General features: G+C 44.5%; 1 protein-coding gene across 1 annotated transcript in view; it reads right to left on the reverse strand.

Annotated features, from left to right (window-relative positions):
• Nucleotides 1-215: 215 nt before the first annotated feature.
• Nucleotides 216-21954, reverse strand: part of LOC137522788 (serine/threonine-protein kinase SBK2-like) — a 58893-nt gene continuing 37154 nt past the window's right edge. Inside the window, exons 3-4 of the mRNA XM_068242875.1 lie at nucleotides 3342-3544; nucleotides 216-907 (exon numbers count right to left, since the gene is read on the reverse strand). Of these exons, the coding sequence (XP_068098976.1) occupies nucleotides 344-907; nucleotides 3342-3544 (767 nt within the window). The 3' untranslated portion in view covers nucleotides 216-343. The remainder of the gene's footprint in view (nucleotides 908-3341; nucleotides 3545-21954) is intronic.

The raw sequence follows: 21954 nt of genomic DNA on the forward strand, positions 1-21954 counted from the left end.
GCAGGGTATTTCTCTGGTAACACTTACAGGGCATTGCTAAACTAGTTTAACTAGTCAGCCCAGCACCAGTCTTGCCATTTTCTTTTCTTTCAGTAAGTCTTTAGTTACCGGTAGGCTTTATCAGCAAAAACAACCAGGTGCTTGTGTTTGAGGGAAATATATATATATATATATATATATATATATATATATATATATATATATATATATATATATATATATATATATACTGTATACGTGTATATATTACAGTGGACTACTAACTTTATTTTTGGGGGGACTTAGCCCTTGCATTATGCTATCATAAAATAAAATCAGCCTTAAAATATATGAAGCTGAAATGTTATTTTAATTTCTGCAGTGATTTCCAGTTATCCACAATCCATGGACAGTTCAGGTACCGTAAAGCTTTGTTCACTGGACTCCTTTCAGCTGGGTTCAGGGCCATTAACTGCCTAAGCATATCCATTGCCTCAAATGTCAGTTTCCTCCAGTGCCAAGACAACTCTTCGTGACTGCCAGTTTTCTGCCATAGCATAAAATCTTCAAAGAATGGATCAGATGGCAATGTTTTCTCCCAGGGGAAATATCCGGTCATCAGGCAGAACAGGAGAACTCCAAAGGCCCAGGCGTCTAGTGTGAAATCAATGGGTACTGCTTCTCCATTCTGACTGTTGCTTAATTCAGGTGCAGTGTAGGGAATTATGCCAGATACAAGTTTAAGCAAGGTGCCTTTGGGTCGAGTTAAACCGAAGTCAGTTAGTTTGACTCTTTGACAGTTTGTACCAAAAAGAAGAACGTTTTCCGGCTTTACATCTCGATAGACCAGACCCCTGCTGTGAATGAATTCAAGTGCACACACCAGCTGACTGGTAACCTTCTTGGCAATGGGTTCTGGTACTCCTTCCTGTTATATAAACAAATAATTGATGAAACATGATGATTGATGAGGTACATGCAATACATTTGTACTATTTCGTTTTAGCATAATATATTAAAATATATTAATATATTAAAAAGGATTTTACAATAAAAATACAATAACTTCTAGTGTTCTTCATTAAAAGAAATGTGAATCTTTCAAACTGTACCCAAAGTGAAAATAAACTTATGAGATGCTGAATTGTATGAGTAGTACATTTATTTATATTAATTTTGTCACTGTAATTGCCAATTCTGAATTTTGTACCGATTCTGTATTTTGTACCAACTCAGTATTTCATATATTGGTGTGTATACTATTGTCTGTATTATTTTGTACCCCATTTTGTTTCTTACTTTGTACAGCGCCATGGAAGATGTTGGCACTTTATAAATAGTACAGAAAATAAATAGAACATTAGTAATATAGAAAAGAGTCCTCATATTTTTATGTTTTGTATGTTTTATAGCTTTATATATACAGTATATCACTTTTATAGCTTTATATTTCAGATTTCATCAGAAATATATATGGTTAATAAAAAAAAACATGTCACAGCCTCACGGCTATATTGACAGTCTTGTTAATATAGCCGTGAGGCTATGACATGTTTTTTATTTTCCATATCTATTGTATTTATTATGTTTATGTAGCAAACTGAGCACTTTCCAGTTTAGATACTGTAGTTCCCCTGACAAAGCCCCTAATTATTATAGAGTGAAACATATAGGGTTTATGGGTGGGGTGTCGTGTGTTTGATTTAGTGAGCTAAACTCAGTGGGCTCGATTCAGTAAACGGTGCTAACTTAGTTAGCACGCCTAAAGACTTTGGGCGTGATAACTAGGGTGCTAACTGGGTTAGCACCGTTTACTAAATTCTTCAAAACTTTGCACGCGCACAGGTGCATCGCGCTGTGATGAACACGGCGCACCTGATGCGCCTATAAGATCGCATTGGGTGCAACCTTAATGATGCATGGTGCGACGTTAAAGTCACACCCAATGCGACCTTATAGGCGCATTCCGCTGAGCTCGTGCAAAGTTTTACGCGCGGGACTTTGCACGCGATGTGAATTTATCACGCCTAAACTAACTTTAGGCATGATATAGGGCTTTTCACAGGCGTGCTAACGCTTAGCACAGTTTACTGTATCGAGCCCATTAGCTTCATTCACAGGGCTCTGTGTACTCCTTTCTAACTTCCCCAGTCTGTGTATGGAAACAGTAGTTTTACAGGCTAATGGTTTTTAGTGGTCGGAATAAAAGTTAAGTTTTAATCTCTTTTGAAAAGGTATAGATTTGTGTGTATTATATTGAATCAGTCATATTGTTAAGTTTAAACTTATATGGTTAATAAGACTTCCAGCAATTCATGCACATGTGAACTACAGCACCATGTAAAAATTCTCATTAAGCATGTTCCATTTTATGCCTTTTGATACTTGCTTGTTGTATCTCTGGAAAAATGTAATAAAAACGATAATATATAAAAATAAAATAAAAAAAAAAGTTTAAACTTAGCCATGCCCTATTGATATGTATTGTCTAGGCTGCTTAAATGATCAGGCTACCGGTTGTTAAACATTAGCCATTAGTGCCTAGTGATTTTAGACAGATACAATAATTTTGATCATGTTTACTCTTAAGCTGTCCATATAACTTTGTTCAGCACAAACATCTGATTCCATACATATTATTGAATTGGATGAAAAGCGGTGCCACCATGAGCATGCCCGATCGACAATGCACAATTTCAGGCTGAAATTGGTTGCACTTATCGGTCGTATATGCTTCAAGATGTCGGGCAGTCATGGTCGATTGGGTGCATGGTGGTAATGGCGAGCAATATTGTGATGAGCAATGAACACTGTTGTGGTGGATGCAGTAGATGCGGTGGAATTGGCCGATTCCTGAGACATTTTTTTGCTGAAATTAGGAATCGGTCTGCAGTGTATGGGCAGCTGACAGATCTCTCTCTCTCTCTAATTAGATTGGATCAGAGAGAGAGATTTGTCTCTTGGTCGAATCTGCCCATCATCTCCTGTTGTATGGCTCCCTTAAATCTGAATTGGCTTAGTTAGCAAAATTAATCATACTTGATAAGCAACATAACCAGGTTGAGGGGAAGATTGGTTGAGCATCTAGGAACACAGGACCATGCAGTGGGCTCATTTATTTTACATCGGGCCTCTGCTAAAATTCTAATCAGAATTCAAAGTGCAGTTTAGTCCAGTGATTGCTCCCTAGTCTCTATCTCTGCTATAGAGCTCTGTATTGGATGACAAATGTAAAGGTATGACATGGGCCCACTCTTACTCTGTGTATGTTAGGCCTAATACTTCTGCACACCACAGCTATGCTTGGAATATCCAAGATAATCTAAGAAAAACATGTAGGCAGGCATACAATATTCTCTTACACTTGGCTTTATGACAGAGATGAGGTCTTTCTGCAGTGCAGCTTCATACAGGAAACCATAGTGTTCAGAGGATTCAAATGCAATTCCGAACATGCCAATGATGTTTGGGTGAGACGACAGTGATAGAGCTATACAGTATTCATACAAGAAGTTCTGCCGCTTGGTTAGAGTCTTTGGGAGGAGCTTTAAAGCCATAGGTGTACCTGTAAAACAAGTATCAATAAGTAATCAATATTTATGGGAAATAATTATTAAAAAAAAGCAGTGAACATCACCATAACTCATTGTTTACTGATGTTGAGATAGCACCTATTACAGAAGGAAAATACCATAAATATTAAATGATACTTAATACATACTGGAAACATCATCTATTTATTAGGTAGCATGATGGCACAGTGGTTATCACCATGGACCCTTCATGTTCTCCTCATGCTTGTGTGTTTTTTTTTATTTTCTCAAAGCACATTGATTTTCCCCCAAAATATACTGAAATTACTCTTTGGCCTTAGACTATGGTAGAGATCTTAGATCATGGCAGAGTTAGGGATTGCCGTATTTTTTGGACCATAAGAAGCCAGGGAGGAAAGAGGAGGACATATAGGACTTGAGTCACTAAACCGTGATAACTCATATCACGGCCGTTTTTATGCACATTTTTGCATTTGCGAGCGACTGTGAATTTGCTCGCGAAAACGAAATTCACACGAAAACGGCCGTGATATGCATTATCACAGTTTAGTGAATCAAGCCCGTAGAAAGCCAGGGGACAGAGGAGGACATAGGGAAAGCCAGGGGGACTGAGGAGGACAAATAGAAAGCCAGGGGGATAGAGGAGGACATAGGAAATGCTGGGGGGACAGAGGAGGACATATAGAAAGCCAGGGGACAGAGGAGGACAAAGGGAAAGCCAGGGGGACTGAGGAGGACAAATAGAAAGCCAGGGGGATAGAGGAGGACATAGGAAATGCTGGGGGGACAGAGGAGGACATATAGAAAGCCAGGGGACAGAGGAGGACATAGGGAATGCCGGGGGACTGAGGAGGACATAGGGAAAGCCAAGGGGACAGAGGAGGACATAGGAATAGCCGAGGGGGGGCAGAGGAGCACATAGGGAAAGCCGAGGAGACAAAGAAAATATGGAAATCTGAGGGAGAGGAGGATGCGGGGACAGATGAAGAGGGGGGGGGGCAGATGAGGACACAGGGTCAGATGAGGATGCGGGTACAGATGAGGAGGGGGGCAGATGGCACAAATGTGTCCCAGGTGGGCCGCCAGGTGTCCTAGATGGCCCACCAAATATGCCAGATGCCAGAGTCTATGGGTGCACTATTGACCCACCAGCAGATCAGATACGTAGCTGGGGGAGGGGGAGCAAGGGGCCACTCTGGCTACCTGTCTTTCATCTTTTGTGTCCCCCACTTAGCTGTTTTTGGGCAGTATACTTGCATTTGTGATAGTGGGCTCACACTACTTAATTACATGTGGTGAGCTTCTGTTTAATTATGTTTTGGGTTGGGAGGGGCAATGCTTAACCACTTAACAACCACCTAACGCCGATAGGCGTCGGCGGGTCGTTAGTGGTATAACATGGAAACGGCCGCTCGATCGAGCGGCCTTTCCATGCCAGTTTACGGAGGCTGTCTCCGTGAACAGCCGGAGAGCTGCCGATCACGGCTCGCCAGCGAACTGTAAACAGGCGGGGAAGAAATCCGCGCTGTTTACATCACACAGCGCTGCTGCGCAGTAGCGCCGTGATGTAGATCGGCGATCCCCGGCCTCTGATTGGCCGGGAAACGCCGGCATATGATAGGCTGAAGCCTATCCTTCAATGCGCAGGACGGAAATCCGTCCTGCGCAGCCCATGAAGGGAGAGGGAGGTAAGGGGAAGGAGGGAGCGCCGAAAACGCTGCAGAGGGGGGCTTTGAAGAGCCCCCTCCCCCGCAGATCACAAACAGCCGGCGGCGATCAGACCCCCCAGCAGGACATCCCCCTAGTGGGGAAAAAAGGGGGGAAGTCTGATTGCCAAGGCTCAATCCTGATCGGTGCTGCGGGCTGGAGAGCCCACGCAGCACCGATCACTGCAGAAAGCCCTGGTCCTTAAGTGGTTAATGTGAACCTATAAGAAGAAGTAAGGTAAAAGTTACTTACCTCAGTAGAATCATGCTTGAGCCCACTGTTCCTGCACAAGGGCCTTCTAAATACATCCAACAAGCGATTGTCATATTTGTTCTGATGGCCGCACTCCTGTCTGTGTACAATCGCTGATGTACTGCGCGTGAGCAAGTACAGTCCACACCTATGCAGTAGCATGTAGCTGTTCATGCATGAGCAGGTTTTTGGTACTGTGGAGGTGCGCACCACAGTGGCGATCCTAGCGTCGGGCAGCAAAAGCATCCCGCACTAGGTGACTCGCCTTGCAGGGGTCCCTCCAGACCTCCTGCCGCGGCCCTCCCAGCTGCTGATTCTCCGTGGGCCTTTTTCTGAAATACTCATGGCGCATCGATCCAGCGAGGAACCTCACAGATCCATTGCAGGCCACTCCGCTCCAGTCACCAACTCTCCTGCTTAGTGTCCCATCACCATGGTAACTTCCGGTCTGCGTCTTTCATGTCATCAGCGTGGACAGAAGTAACTGGTGACTGGAGCTGAGTGGCCTGCAGGAGATCTGTTAGGTTCCTTGCTGGATCAATGCGCCGTGAGTATTGCAGAAAGGGGGCCATGGAGGGGACATGGTGGCACAGGTGGTGGAACAGGGTTTACTGAGGGGATACAGGGGACAAGAGATGGCACCGGGGGAAAATAGGGGGCACATAGGGACAAGAGGTGGAACATGGGGAATGGAGCACAAGAGATGGCACAAAGGGACAAGAGGTGACACAAGGGGACAAGAGGTGGCACAAGAGGAGGCACAGAGGGAAAAGAGGTTACAGGGGGATGAGATGGCACAGAGGGAACAGAGGCGCATGAGAGGAGGCACAGAGGGACAAGAAATGGTAAAGAGGGACAAGAAGTGGCACGGGGGACATAGGGGACACATTTGGTCAAGAGGTGGCACAGGAGGAGGTACAGGGGAAAGACAGGGGACAAGAGGTGTCACGGGACACACAGGGAGATGAGGTGGCACAGGGGGAACATAGGGGACACAGTGACAAGAGGTGGCACAGGAGGAACAGAAGAGCACAAGAGGTGGCACAGAGGGATAAGAGATGGCAAAGGGTGTAAACAGGGGACACATTGGGACAAGAGGTGGCACAGGTGGGATAGAGTGTACACAGGTCAAGAGGAGGCACGGGGGGAACAGAGGGGACACAGGGGGATGAGCTGGCACAGGGGGAACATAGGGGACACAGAGTGACAAGAGGCAGCGCAGGAGGAACACAGGAGCACAAGAGGTGGCACAGGGGACAAGAGTGGCACAGGGGAAACTGAGGAGCACAACAAGTGGCACAGAGATACAAGAAGTAGCCAAGGGTAACATAGGGGACAAGAGGTGGCACAGGGAGCACAAGAGGAGGAACAGGGGACACAGAGACAAGAGGTGGCACAAGGAGTACATATTGGACACAGGAGGACAAGAGGTGGCACAGGGGGAACAGAGGGGAACAGAGCAGATGCAGGGGACAAGAGGTGGCACAGGGGGAACAGAGGAGATGCAGGGGACAAGAGGTGGCACGCGGGAACAAGCTAATTGCATTTTGTGCGAAACTGCTCCCTATCTAATTGCATTCTGTGGGAAGCTGCTGCCAGATTATGTGTATTCTGTAGGAGACTGCTGCCAGATTCAGTTTTTTTTTTTTGGGGGGGGGGGGGGGGCAAGAACACTATTCATTGAAGTTGCTCCTCCACCATGTAGTTAGAAAAAAATGCATGTGTTTTAAGAGGAAGTGTGGGGGAGGGGGGTGTCTTCAAATAATTAGCACCATGTGTCAAATACCCTAGGTACGCACCATACTTGTGCATTCAGATAATGTCTCACAAAATTACTTGTAAATGTTTTCTTTATTGTGTCAGAAATTTTTAAGGATGGCTCTAATGCAGCTCTGCAAAAATGATATGTATCAGCAGGAGAGATCACTCTCCCTGCCCTATGCATATTTGTCAACATGTATCTGTGTAATATATTGGGCCTGATTCACAAAGCGGTGCAAAGTGTTTGCACGCCTGTGAAAAGCCCTTTATCACGCCTAAACTCAGTTTAGGCATGATAAAATGAAACTCGCGCGAAATTCCCGTGCGCAAACCGTTGCGCGCGCAATTGCGCGGCGCACGGTGCAGTGCGCACGATGCGCCCATTAAACCCTATGGGCGCTGCGCGCGGAATTGCGCGATTGCGCGATTGCACGCGCAAAACTTTGCGTGCGGGACTTTGCGCGCGATAAAGAGCACAAAGCGGTGCTAACTCAGCGGTGCAAAGGTTATCACGCCTAAAGTCTTTTAGGCGTGATAACTGAGTTATCACCGCTTTGTGAATCAGGCCCATTATCTCATTCCCCCACCACCTTCCCGTTCCAGTTTGGGCCCAGAAAAATCTGGTCACTGTACTGTATTATTCTCTCTTTTCCAGTAAGGGGGTCTTTGGTTTGTTCTAGTTCTATAACAAGACGTATTGTAATAAATGGTGAATGGTGATTTATTTAGCACGCTCTGGAAAATTCCTATACAAATATCTGCTGTTTTACAGAGCTGTCCAGCTTTGGAGAGCCTTAACAAATTAGGCACTACGTCAGTGTAAACTGTTGCACATTCCTTCTGGCTTTGAGTTCTTTATCATGCTCCAAAAACCACTTTGCAATCTGCTCTGACTGCAGACTTTGGACATTAGGTCCCAGGCACGTTTTATTTTGGATTACACCATTGCTTCCATAAGCCACCCCCTCTCCTCCCCTCCAAAAATCACAGATCAGGGGATTATCCCAGCCATGGATTTCTAAGCCTGTGTTTACACGTTTTATGGAATAAATGAGCTATTTAATGGTGTCGTATATCGGCAGCTGCCATTGAATGTGCACTGCTGACATTCTTAACAAAATACTCTGAGTTGACTTTGTGCTGTGATATAATTTCACTTGGAAGAAATTGATTTAGGCAGTGACTATGTTGCAGGAGAATTCTGGAGACACTGACAGATACTGAGTTAGTGCACTGCAAACTGATCTAGTTAGTTACATTTAGGACACAGCCACAGCAGAAGACTCAACCAAATGCGTGTCTAGAAGTCATTACTCTTCCCAATTTTTGAAAGCCAAACATGAACGTAATGTCAGGGTTGTCAGGACAGCCTTACGCCAACAGATCTTAATAAAGGCACCCTAAGTAATTTATGATGTCGGGTGGATTAGCTTTTGAGCTATTTCTATAGATAGCATGGTATACACATACACGCACAGACAGAGACGTAAGGATTCATAAATAGGGATAAGCAATTATTTATCTTAAAAATTTGAGCTGTAGCATTGTAAAAGTTTGTTGCAAATCACACATTTTTTTCAGTATGGACTTTAACATTCTAAAAAGAATTATAGAAAAGGGTTGTAACCACTGTAGCATTTGGGAAAAAAAGAAGTGGGTTTGAACGAGAACCCAGAGAGTGATAAGGAGGCTGCCATATTAATTTCCTTTTAAACAACACTCGACCCCTCACTACCATCCAGCTACTGCCCTCTTTCCCTCCTCCCCTTGCTTCAAAACTCCTGGAGCATCCAGTCCACCAATGTGAGAACAGTTGCCTTAGCTCCAACTTCCTGTTCGACCACAAACAATCAGGATTTTGGCCAGCCTACTACACCAAGACTGCCCTCACCAAGGTCGTCAAAGACCTCACACTTGCCAAGGCCGAAGGAAAATACTCCACACTCCTCGTCCATGACCTTTCATCAGCTCATTCCCTGCTTCCCTATCCATGCAATCTGTGGGTTTCCAAGACCTTGCACTGGCCTGGTTCACCTCCTACCTTTCAAATCATTCCTTTAAGACCTCCTTAATCGGTTCTTCTTAAACCTCCACCCCCCTCTCAGTCAGGGCCCCACAAGGCTCTGTTCTTGACCCCTCGCTGTTCTCATTTTACACTGCCTCCATCAGCAAACTAATTTTCTCCCTGGCACCAGTAGTGTCTGAGTCACAACCCTGAGCCAAGCATGTGGCTAATCCAGATCAGAGCACCAGGGCCTCGATTCACAAAGCGGTGATAACCCAGTTATCACGCCTAAAAGACTTTAGGCGTGATAACCTTTTCACCACTGAGTTATCACCGCTTTTTCCTGCTCTTCGCGCGAAGTTACCGCGCGTACGCGCGTTCGCGCGTACGCGCGTGAAAGCGCGCGCAAAGTCCCATAGGGCTTAATAGGAGCTTCACGCGAAGCGGGGGCCGCTGCGCGCGCGCGTGCGCGGTTGCGCGCGCAAAACTTTGCGCGCGGTAACTTCGCGCGAGTTTCTTCTTATCATGCCTAAAGTGACTTTAGGCGTGATAAGGGCCTTTTCACCACGGTGCTAACACTTTGCACCGCTTGGTGAATCGAGCCCCTGATCTGCATGCTTGTTCAGGGTCTATGACTAAAATTATTAGAGACACCAGTTCATGGGGACTGCCAGGCAACTTGCATTGTTTAAAAGGAAATAAATATAGTAGCCTCCATATCCCTCTCACATTGGGTTCCGTTTAAAGAGGTGCTCTGGGTAAAAGTAATAAAAAAGTCATTTTATAACCACAAATGTGTTAATAAAGACATGCAGTACCATTGCTTCTGTGTTTTCTCTTCCTCGCAGCACTTTGTGTATTTGGATAACACATGAGTTATAGTGAATCTACTCTTTACATTGCCAGTAGAGTATTAGCCATTACCACAATGGATCATGGGAATTTTAGTAGAATATCTTACAGGTGGCAGCATCACCCTGTGCAGGAGCCCTGCTGCTAGGATAGTGCATTGAACTAGATAGTGTTGCCATCAGGACATTTAAAGCTATTTCTATGTATCTACAGGCTTTAATTTAAAAAATAAATAAATAAGCAATGTGACCCTAGTGAATGGATTGTTATAAATGTGCACGGTGAATGTTCTAGTAGCCTGAGTAGATCTTTAATGTTGTTGATGCACTGCCTAAGGCAATTCAAACAGCATCAGGATGTAGTGGGATATATGGAAGCCTCTGGGAGACATTTTGATGATGCGATGATATCGGTATTGTTGCTGGTGCAATAGTTGCATTTACAAAAGCCTATGTGATATAAAAAATTGTGCACTGCAATAACACCAAGTTCGTGCTGACAGAAGTTATAGTTCATACACACGAAATATAATTGTCAGCCAGGATCAAGAGTCGATCGAGTCAAGGAAGGGTGGAGTGATATGCAAAGGATCTTTCTTAGAAAAACAAAAATGCACTCCATCAGGATGGATTTGTACTCTTTACTGCCCAAGGCCACTGTCGGCAGCTGTCCCCCTTCAGTAGGGATAGCCAGATGACCCCTCCCCCCTTAAAGTATAGGTAGCCTGTTGACCCTTCCCTCTAGTATAGGCAGCAAGATGACCCCCCCCCACACACACACACACACACCGCAAGTATAGGTAGCAAGATAACCATCCCCTCCTCCTCCAGTTTAGATAACCATTGATGACCCCCTCTTCCCTCCAGTATAGGTAGCCTGATGACCGCTCCCCCCTTCTCTCCAGTATAAGAAGCCAGATGATCCCCCCTCACATTATAGCATGCTGCTGCCCGCCGTTGATCCTGTGGTGCCCTTGGCCATGGCCTACGTGGCCTTGGTTTAAATCCGGCCCTGCACTCCATGGTTTCATCTCATTGTACCGTCACGCTTGCTCTCTTTTATAAAGCAGTTGTAAAGTGCAGCCCATATCCCCTGTACTTGTATGCTTCAGCAGCTAAGGAGCACAGTATTGTGTCTCTCTCCGACTGAGAGTTTGCGGCTGTCTAGCGCTGCATCTACCTATGAACTCTACAAGTACTGACATCTCCCGACTGGAGCTCCCATCAGAATACCAGGATGCCATCACATCTTCTGGATTTCCAGTGCCCAGTACCCGGTCATTAAGTGGGATAACTGCTCATATTGGCTGTCTTATCACACAGCCACAAGAAACCAGGTGAGATCTGTCCTAGATAGGGCATTTTCCTTATCCTAATACTGATTCTTTAAGCGCTCTCTTTGTCTTTTCTCTCTAGGCAAAGATAGGTGCACAGATATTGGTGATTGTGGCAGAATGGATGGTTAGGATAAGGCATCGATGAGGGGGGGTAGTTACAGTTAGGCATTGAAGTGGGATGGTCGGTTAGGATTAGGCATTGGTTAAGGTGGGCAGTTAGGGTAAAGGTATCTGTTGGGGGGGTTGGTTAGGTTACAGAAGATGGGTTCAAGGGAGAATGGGGTCAGCTTACCAATATTTTACTATCGTAATTACACAGAGCCTAATAGTAGAATATTGGTAATTTTACTGATATTCTAGCAGCTTCCTCAGGTGCATGAATTTCCTTGCGCCTCTATTTCAAATATACAACATATCAGCAGTTATGATGTAGACATCAGTGATAACATGTAATGAGGCACTAATGGCTAACTAGCATGCAATACTACTACAGAGTGAATGGCACATAATGTTGGAAGTATCAACAGGATTATTACCTAAACTGCAGTATAGTAAAACAACAACAAGATGTCACTGTCTGTAAAATGTGATGATGATCTCTATAGCATTGTTATTTCCTTTATTCACTCAGTGTTTCTCTCTGTTCTAAGTAAGCTGCATTTCCTGATGGTTGTGTATGATATATATCTGCGTGGTTTTTTTTTTCAGTAAAGAGTTCTAACTTGTTATACTGGGTGCCTATCTGGGTGTACAGAATACTCTGCTCCATCACTTAGCACATACGTGCATTGATGATAAACAGTAACCAAGCGATAAAATCCAAATAAATAAGTATGTATAATGCTGCTACAGGGGAAGTTTGCAGGTTAGTAAAGGACAAAGGCACAACTGCTATGAATAAACAGGACTGCTCCAATTAGTACTGTATAATAGTGAGTAAATGTAACACTATAAAGCTATGCCAAAGCAGTGGTTTATTATATTATATGGTTGAAAAGAGAGTCAGTATCCAGCATTAAGAAAGACTTTGTTATCCAATGTTTCTGTACTTTATATGTGCTATTGCTGATAGTATGGGCAGCACGGTGGTGTAGTGGTTAGCTCTCTCGCCTTGCAGCGCTGGGTCCCTGGTTCGAGTCCCAGCCAGGGCACTATCTGCAAAGAGTTTGTATGTTCTCTCCGTGTCTGCGTGGGTTTCCTCCGGGCACTCCGGTTTCCTCCCACATTCCCAAAAACATACGGATAAGTTAATTGGCTCCCCCTAAAAAAAATTGGCCCTAGACTACAGTACTTACACTACATAATATAGACATATGGCAATGGTAGGGATTAGATTGTGAGCTCCTTTGAGGGACAGTTAGTGACAATACAATATATATATATATACACTGTACAGCGCTGCATAATATGTCGGCGCTATATAAATACTAAATAATAATAATAATAGTATTAACAAGCAGGGGCATAACAATAGACCCTGCAAGGGATGCAGCTGCAGGGGGGCCAAGAAGCCACAGGGGGCCCCATCCTGAGAGACTGACAACTAAGGGCAAAAAAATCTTTCTGCTCTCTGCACAGTTGTTCTAATGACTGCATCTGCTCAGTCACTGATAAGGAATCATACAAAGTTTTACAGACAAAGATTTGTAGACAGTCTCTATTTAGTGTTCAGCTTGGTCTTGTGTACAGCGCTTTTCTACCCCCTCCCAAGTGCTGTGTCCTGTAGGGGTGCTTGAGGAGTCTGGGCATGGAGAGAAAAAGCTTTCTGCTCTCTGGACTATTGTTCTAATGACTGCACCTGCTCAGCCACTGATAACGAATCATACAAAGTTTTGTAGACAAAGGTTTGTACACAGTCCCTATTTAGTGTGCAGCAGGCTCTTCTGTACAGCTTGGAACTGTACCTATTGGCGGGATTGGAGAGAGGGGACCTAATCCAAAGTTTCGCAGGGGGGCCCAGTGATTTCTAGTTACGCTCCTGTTAACAAGGATATATTGCAGATAGCTGACCTGTGCACCACTGGTCCAGCATCCTGGGCAATATATAAGGTAGCAGATCCAACTTCCCTATAGCAGCAGTCAATAGCCATTTCCAGCCTGCTGCACATTGTAATAATGAGAATCGCTATTTTAAGTTTGGCTGAGTTGGTGGCAGTTTGCTATTTATGTGTGTATCACCACTTCACTCATCTGCTGTCCCCTCTGATATTATGACATGCAAGTTAGCTATAGTACCTTATTATAGAACATCACTGATGTTTACATTTTAGCTGCCTGTCATTTGGTAAATACAATAGAGAAGATGGAACTTGGAGTAGAAGCCTTAGAAAGTTGTTCTGCTCTGTTTCATTTCTTTTTATGTTTTTGTTTTGTTTTTGGATGTTTTTATATGCAACCTTTATCACCATTGTGCATGTCCCTAAAAGTCATGTATTATATGCCTGAATGGCTATAGGCCAGTTGCTCTAACACCAGTGATGATAAAGATTGAGAGACTTTTACCATATTAGACAAACAAATTATGTAGGATGAAAAAACAAAGTTGTGTAAAAGTAATACCTTTTAATGACTAACTGATACAGTTAAATTATGAAAGCTTTTAGGGATCTAGTCCCCTTCGTCAGGCATATTCCCAGATGTTAGCTGAAGTGTGCTACCTGCATGCAGTGTTTTACTGCAGCTAACATTTCGAAATATGCCTGAAGAAGGGGACTAGATCCCTGAAAGTTTGTTAGCCATTAAAGGGTATTTTACAAAACATAGTTTTTCTACCTACATACCATGTGTACAGACAATCATGGCAAACATTTGAGTCTTTAGCTATCCGTGAGATGCCTACACTTGACTACATATTGGACCATATGCAAATTAGTTTTTCTCCTAAGTTTTCTCCTGGGTGATAATTTTTCATCTTCTCTTTAAAATAACTTTTCAGCATTTCACAATTGAAAAAATACTAAAAGTAGTAAAAAAAAAGTACTATCTTAAAAAAATACTAAAAGTAGTTAAAAAAAGTACTATCAAAAGTATTTTCTTTGCTTGCTGGGGGTTTAAAAGGCATTATATTGATAAGGTGTGAAAATATCAACTTGGAGAAAACTAAGGGGAAAAAGTGTATTGCCATTGTTCTTTCCATAGGTGCTCAATAGGATTCAAATCAGGACTCACAGAAAGCCATTTTGGAATAGTTTAATTTTTTTATTCTTAGCCACTCTTAGTAGCTTTTTTTTTTTAAAAAAATATTTTTTATTAAAGGTTTTAAAGGTTTTCAAAAGTACAATGTGCAGTTAGTACAGAAGAGCAGCTATCAAGAAAAGTGTACAGGAGGCACATGAAGCTCTCATACAATTGTACAATTGACTGGATAGTATATGTGGTGGTAGATATGAAGTTGGGCCAGAAGAGTAGACATGTTTAAATACATTCATGACAGAGAAATCACTTTGTCAAAAAAAAAAACAATTATGAGCTATCGTCTGGGACATGTGAGGTATGTAAAGAACCATCACGTCCTCTCATCCCCTCATGTTGAAAAAAGGCCAGCATTACAAATCAAAGCTGTCAAGGTATGAATGATTGAGCGGTAAAGGGGAGAGAAGGAAGATGAGTATGTATTAAAGTAAGTAAAGAGAAGAAAGGGAAACCTGTATATATAGAGGGAGGGAGAGAGAAAGTAAGAAAATGGCGAACTGCCCCCTAATCCCCGGATATTCTTAATAGCTTTTAACTTTTGGGGATTTTTTTGTCTTTACAACACAATGATAACTAGAAGGCTGTTGAAAGCAAATTCTGGGAATGGTTTGAACAAATATGAATGTTTTTTACTTGAGTAAAATGTATCAGGTTTGCCAGAAGGGAAACATAACATTCCAGCATAAAAACCTTACACAATCTGTGAAACACAAATACAGAAGTATCATAGTTTGAGCTTTATTAGCTGCATTTCAACCAAGGCTTCTTGCCATCATTGATGCCCAAAGGGATCCGAATTGATACCTCTGGCGATGGCTCACCAAGCGCTTTAACCACTTGAGGACCACAGTCTTTCTACCCCTTAAAGAGACACTGAAGCGAAAAAAAAAATGATGATATTATGATTTGTATGTGTAGTACAGCTAAGAAATAAAACATAAAGATCAGATACATCAGTCTAAATGTTTCCAGTACAGGAAGAGTTGAGAAACTCCAGTTGTTATCTCTATGCAAAAAAGCTATTAAGCTCTCAGACTAACTTAGTCGTGGAGAGGGCTGTTATCTGACTTTTATTATCTCAACTGTAATTGAACTGTTTACTTTTCCTCGGCTAGAGGAGAGTTCATTACTTCACAGACTGCACTGAAAGACTCATTTTGAATGCTGAGTGTTGTGTAATCTGCACATATTATAGAATGATGCAATGTTAGAAAAAACACTATATACCTGAAAATAAAAATATGAGAATATTTTCTTTGCTGCTAATCTTCTAGTAATTATTCATAGTACACAACCAATTCATTATATCATATATTTTTTTCGCTTCAGTGTCTCTTTAAGGACCAGCCTAAGGTGCTCATAGAACGTTGGGCCCCTTAGCGCACCTAGGCTGCAAAAAGGGGTCACACATGTGGTATCGCCGTACTCTAGAGAAATAGTATAATGTGTTTTGGGGTGTATTTTTACACATACCCATGCTGGATGGGAGAAATATCTCTGTAAATGGACAATTGTGTGTAATAAAATAAAAAAATAAGGCCCAAATGCCTCAAAATGCCTGTTCAGGGGTATAAGCATCTGCAAATTTTGATGACAGGTGGTCTATGAGGGGCCGAATTTTGTGGAACCGGTCATAAGCAGGGTGGCCTGATAGATGACAGGTTGTATTGGCACTGAAGTGCAGGAAGCGCAGGATGTTCTCAAATCGTGACCTGGACATGGCAGCAGAGAACATGGGCATGTGATGTATTGGGTGCGTAGACCAATAAGACCGCAATACATTATTTTTGACTAGACCCATGTTAAGGAGAAGGCCCCAAAAAATGTTACGTTCGGAAACTTGGAGTGGTTTCCACTGAAAAGGCTGGGCATGGTAGCTTCTTGGATTGGCGGTTGCGTATTGTGTGGCATAACGGTTGGTCTCAGCGACAATTAAGTCGTAGAGGCCAGCAGTGATCAGAAAAAAAAATTCTGTCACTGCGGTGGGGCGGGTGAGGGTTTGGCCGGGTGATCAGAAGCCCACAGGGGGCTTACGGCCTGATCTGATGGATAGGAGTGCTAGAGGGTGACAGGAGGTGATTGATGGGTGTCTCAGGGGGTGATTAGAGGGGAGAATAGATGCAATCAATGCACTGGGGAGGTGATCGGAAGGGGGTCTGAGGGGGATCTGAGGGTTTGGCCGAGTGATCAGGAGCCCACATGGGGCAAATTAGGGCCTGATCTGGTGGGTAGGTGTGCTAGGGGGTGACAGGTGGTGACAGGAGGTGATTGATGGGTGTCTCAAGGTGTGATTAGAGGGGGGAATAGATGCAAGCAATGCACTGGGGAGGTGATCGGGGGGGGGGGGTGATTGGGTGCCCGCAAAGGGGCAGATGAGAGTCTGATGTGATGGGTATGATGGGTAGCAGTGACAGGGGGTTATTGATGGGTGATTGATGGGTGATTGTTGGGTGATTAGAGGGGAGAACAGATGTAAATAATGCACTGGAGAGGTGTTCAGGCGGGATCTGAGGGTGATCTGAGGGTGTGGGCAGGTGTTTGGGTGCCCGCAAGGGGCAGTTTAGGGTCTTATCTGATGGGTAGCAGTGACAGGTGGTGACAGGGGGTGACGGGGTGATTGATAGGTGATCAGGGTGTGAATAGAGGGGAGAATAGATGCAAGAAATGCACTGGCGAGGTGATCAGGGCTGGGGTCTGAGGGCGTTCTGAGGGTGTGGGCGGGTGATTGGGTGCCCGCAAGGGGCAGATTAGGGCCTGATCTGATGGGTAGCAGTGACAGGTAGTGACGGGGTGATTGATGGGTGATTGATGGGTGGTCAGTGGGTGATTAGAGGGAAGAACAGATGTAAACAATGCACTTCGGAGGCGATCTGAGCGCGGTTTGCGGGCGATCTGAGGGTGCGGACGGGTGATCAGGTGCCCCGCAAGGGGCAGGTTAGGGTCTTATCTGATGGGTGTTAGCAGGTGGTGACAGGGGGTGATTGATGGGTGATTGACAAGTGATCAGTGCGTGATTACAGGGAAGAATAGATGTATACAGTACACGGGGGGGGCCTGGGGGGGTCTGGAGAGGATAGGAGGGATGTCCCCGAAACATGTCGTGTAATTGCTAAATGATTCGATAAAACGCAAGTTTTGAAAGCCAGTTGGGTGCCTTCTCCTTATTGATGAAAGGTGTAGGGGGGTGATCAGGAGCCCCCAGGGGGATGTTTAGGACCTAACCTAAAAAATAGCGTTGACAGATAGTGACAGGGAGTGATTGATGGGTAATTAGAGGGGAGAACAGATGTAAACAATGCACTTCAGAGGCGATCTGAGGACGGGTGTGCGGGCGATCTGAGGGTGTGTGTGTGTGGGGGGGGGGGGGTGGGTGATCAGGTGCCCGCAAGGGGCAGGTTAGGGTCTAATCTGATGGGTGTTAGTGACAGGGGGTGATTGATGGGTGGTTGGCAGGTGATTGACAGGTGATCATGCGTGATTACAGGGAAGAATAGATGTATACAGTACACGGGGGGGGGGGGTCTGGGGAGGATTGGAGGGTGTGTGTGGGGGGGTGATCAGGAGCCCCCAGGGGGCAATTTAGGACCTAACATAAAAAATAGCGTTGACAGATAGTGACAGGGAGTGATTGATGGGTAATTAGAGGGGAGAACAGATGTAAACAATGCACTTCGGAGGCGATCTGAGCTGAGGACGGGTGTGCGGGCGATCTGAGGGTGTGTGTGTGGGGGGGTAATCAGGTGCCCTCAAGGGGCAGGTTAGGGCCTAATCTGATGGGTGTTAGTGACAGGGGGTGATTGATGGGTGATTGGCAGGTGATTGACAGGTGATCAGTGCGTGATTACAGGGAAGAATAGATGTATACAGTACACAGGGGGGGGGTCTGGGGAGGATCGGAGGGTGTGTGGGGGGGTGATCAGGAGCCCCCAGGGGGCAATTTAGGACCTAACATAAAAAATAGCGTTGACAGATAGTGACAGGGAGTGATTGATGGGTAATTAGAGGGGAGAACAGATGTAAACAATGCACTTCGGAGGCGATCTGAGGACGGGTGTGCGGGCGATCTGAGGGTGTGGGGGGGGGGGTGATCAGAGGGAAGGGGGGGAAGATCAGTGTGTTTGGGTGCACATAGGGAGGGCTGGAGCCTGCCCTGGTGGTCCCTCGATCACTGGAACCACCAGGGCAGGAGGCAGCCTGTATAATACGCTTTGTATACAATACAAAGCGTTTTATACATTGTATTGCGGCAGATCGGGGGTTAACAACCCGCCGGCGCTTCCGTACGGCCGGCGGGTTGACGTCGTGGGTGGGCGGAGCCAATTGCCGGAGGATGCGCGCGATCCCCGGCACTACACCGCAGAACGACCCGCCGCCAATAGGCGTATTGCCGTCGTTCTGCAGGCCACTTTGCCGCCGCCCATCGGTATCATCAGTATAGGAAGCCAGGTATAGGTGCCACCAGTACAGGTAGCCAGATATAGGTGCAGCCAGTATAGGTAGCCAGTTATAGGTGACCCAGTATAGGTAACAGGTAAAGGTGCCCAATAGAGGTAATAGGTATAGGTGCCCACAGTATAGGTAGGCAGCAGGTATACAGTGGGTTGCAAAAGTATTCGGCCCCCTTGAAGTTTTCCACATTTTGTCACATTACTGCCACAAACATGCATACATTTTATTGGAATTCCACAAGAAAGACCAATACAAAGTGGTGTACATGTGAGAAGTGGATCGAAAATCATACATCATTCCAAACATTTTTTACAAATAAATAACTGCAAAGTGGGGTGTGCGCAATTATTCGGCCCCCTGAGTCAATACTTTGTAGAACCACCTTTTGCTGCAATTACAGCTGCCAGTCTTTTAGGGTATGTCTCTACCAGCTTTGCACATCTAGAAACTGAAATCCTTGCACATTCTTCTTTGCAAAACAGCTCCAGCACAGTCAGATTAGATGGACAGCGTTTGTGAACAGCAGTTTTCAGATCTTGCCACAGATTCTCGATTGGATTTAGATCTGGACTTTGACTGGGCCATTCTAACACATAGATATGTTTTGTTTTAAACCATTCCATTGTTGCCCTGGCTTTATGTTTAGGGTCATTGTCCTGCTAGAAGGTGAACCTCCGCCCCAGTCTCAAGTTTTTTGCAGACTCCAAGAGGTTTTCTTCCAAGATTGCCCTGTATTTGGCTCCATCCATCTTCCCATCAACTCTGACCAGCTTCCCTGTCCCTGCTGAAGAGATGCACCCCCCGAGCATGATGCTGACAGTGGGGATGGTGTGTTCAGAGTGATGTGCAGTGTTAGTTTTCCGCCACACATAGCGTTTTGCATTTTGGCCAAAAAGTTCCATTTTGGTCTCATCTGACCAGAGCACCTTCTTCCACATGGTTGCTGTGTCCCCCACATGGCTTGTGGCAAACTGCAAACGGGACTTCTTATGCTTTCTGTTAACAATGCCTTTCTTCTTGCCACTCTTCTATAAAGGCCAACTTTGTACAGTGCATGACTAATAGTTGTCCTATGGACAGAGTCTCCCACTTGAGCTGTAGATCTCTGCAGCTCGTCCAAAGTCACCATGGGCCTCTTGACTGCATTTCTGATCAGCGCTCTCCTTGTTCGGCCTGTGAGTTTAGGTGGATGGCCTTGTCTTGGTAGATTTACAGTTGTGCCATACTCCTTCCATTTCCGAATGATCGCTTGAACAGTGCTCCGTGGGATGTTCAAGGCTTTGGAAATCTTTTTGTGGCCTAAGCCTGCTTTAAATTTCTCAATAACTTGATCCCTGACCTGTCTTGTGTGTTCTTTGGACTTCACGGTGTTGTTGCTCCCAATATTCTCTTAGACAACCTCTGAGGCCCTCACAGAGCAGCTGTATTTGTACTGACATTAGATTACACACAGGTTCACTCTATTTAGTCATTAGCACTCATCAGGCAATGTCTATAGGCAACTGACTGCACTCAGATCAAAGGGGGCCGAATAATTATGCACACACCACTTTGCAGTTATTTATTTGTAAACAATGTTTGGAATCATGTATGATTTTTGTTCCACTTCTCATGTGTACACCACTTTGTGTTGGTCTTTCATGTGGAATTCCAATAAAATTGATTCATGTTTGTGGCAGTAATATGACAAAATGTGGAAAACTTCGAGGGGGCCGGATACTTTTGCAACCCACTGTAGTTGCCCTAGTAAAGGTAGTAGGTATAGGTGCCCCATAGGGTTAAACGAGTTTGGGAGACACCTGTACACACACTTGATTGTCAGCGCGAGGTGGCCACAAATGGCTGCCTTGGCCATGTTTGGTAAAGAGCATGTAACAGGAATTGGGCCATCCAACAAGACAATGATCTAAAATACTCAAACCATTCTACCAAAAAATGATTGAAACAGAAGAAATGTAATCTTTTGAGACTGTTCACTCAGTCAGCACCAAAATCACTAAATGCAAATGCTTTGTACTGAGGAGAAGGCAGTGTGTAGCCCAGTGACAGAGTTTTTGTTGTGGCATTCATGAAAGTCCATCTTTAGCCACTCAGTTATAGCTGTCATGAAACTTAAAACTGATACATTGATTCACACTTCTCTACTTATACGTACTTTAAAATATAAATAAATAATATTTCACAATATTAAGGCTATTTTCTGATATGTGAAGGAAAGTCTGTGTATATTATACAGGAAGCAGTAAAGTGTTGTACCGTGTTAGCCATGAGTAAAAGCAAGAAGTTTTGAATCAGGATGATACCATTTATTGGCTAACTTAGAGATGGATAAACAGTGAGCTTTCGACTTATAAAAAGCCTTCGTCGGACTGGTTCCTGACCAGAACTGAAAAACACAGCTGATATACACTGACATACAGAGGAGAAACATTCTTTAGCAAACACAGACAGACATATGTTTATCAGTCCACAGACATAAGGAATATTCAGAGACAGACATTAACGGTTGGAAAGTTATCTGCTTTCTAGGCTATCCAATCTGTCAACAAGTGTTAGTAATAGCCCAACTGGGCTAAAGGAAATGGAAGCGTAGCTCCCTGATTACACTCACATTAAAGACCTTCAATAGCCTTCATTCATATGAAAAGGCATTATCACCTTCATGGATGAAGTGTTGGGTCTGCAGATCTGAATTTTTACAGTGTTATGACCAGGGCTGTAGAGTTGGTACAAAACTCACCCAACTCAGACTCCTCAGTTTATGAAACCCCGACTCCAACTCCAGGTACTCAAAATTTCTCTAACCCTGACTCTTTAGTCTAATACTTACCAGGGCTTTGGAGCTGGTACAAAAATCATCCGACTTC

Source organism: Hyperolius riggenbachi, chromosome 6 (assembly GCF_040937935.1).
Source record: "Hyperolius riggenbachi isolate aHypRig1 chromosome 6, aHypRig1.pri, whole genome shotgun sequence".
NCBI classification, from domain to species: Eukaryota; Metazoa; Chordata; class Amphibia; order Anura; family Hyperoliidae; genus Hyperolius; species Hyperolius riggenbachi.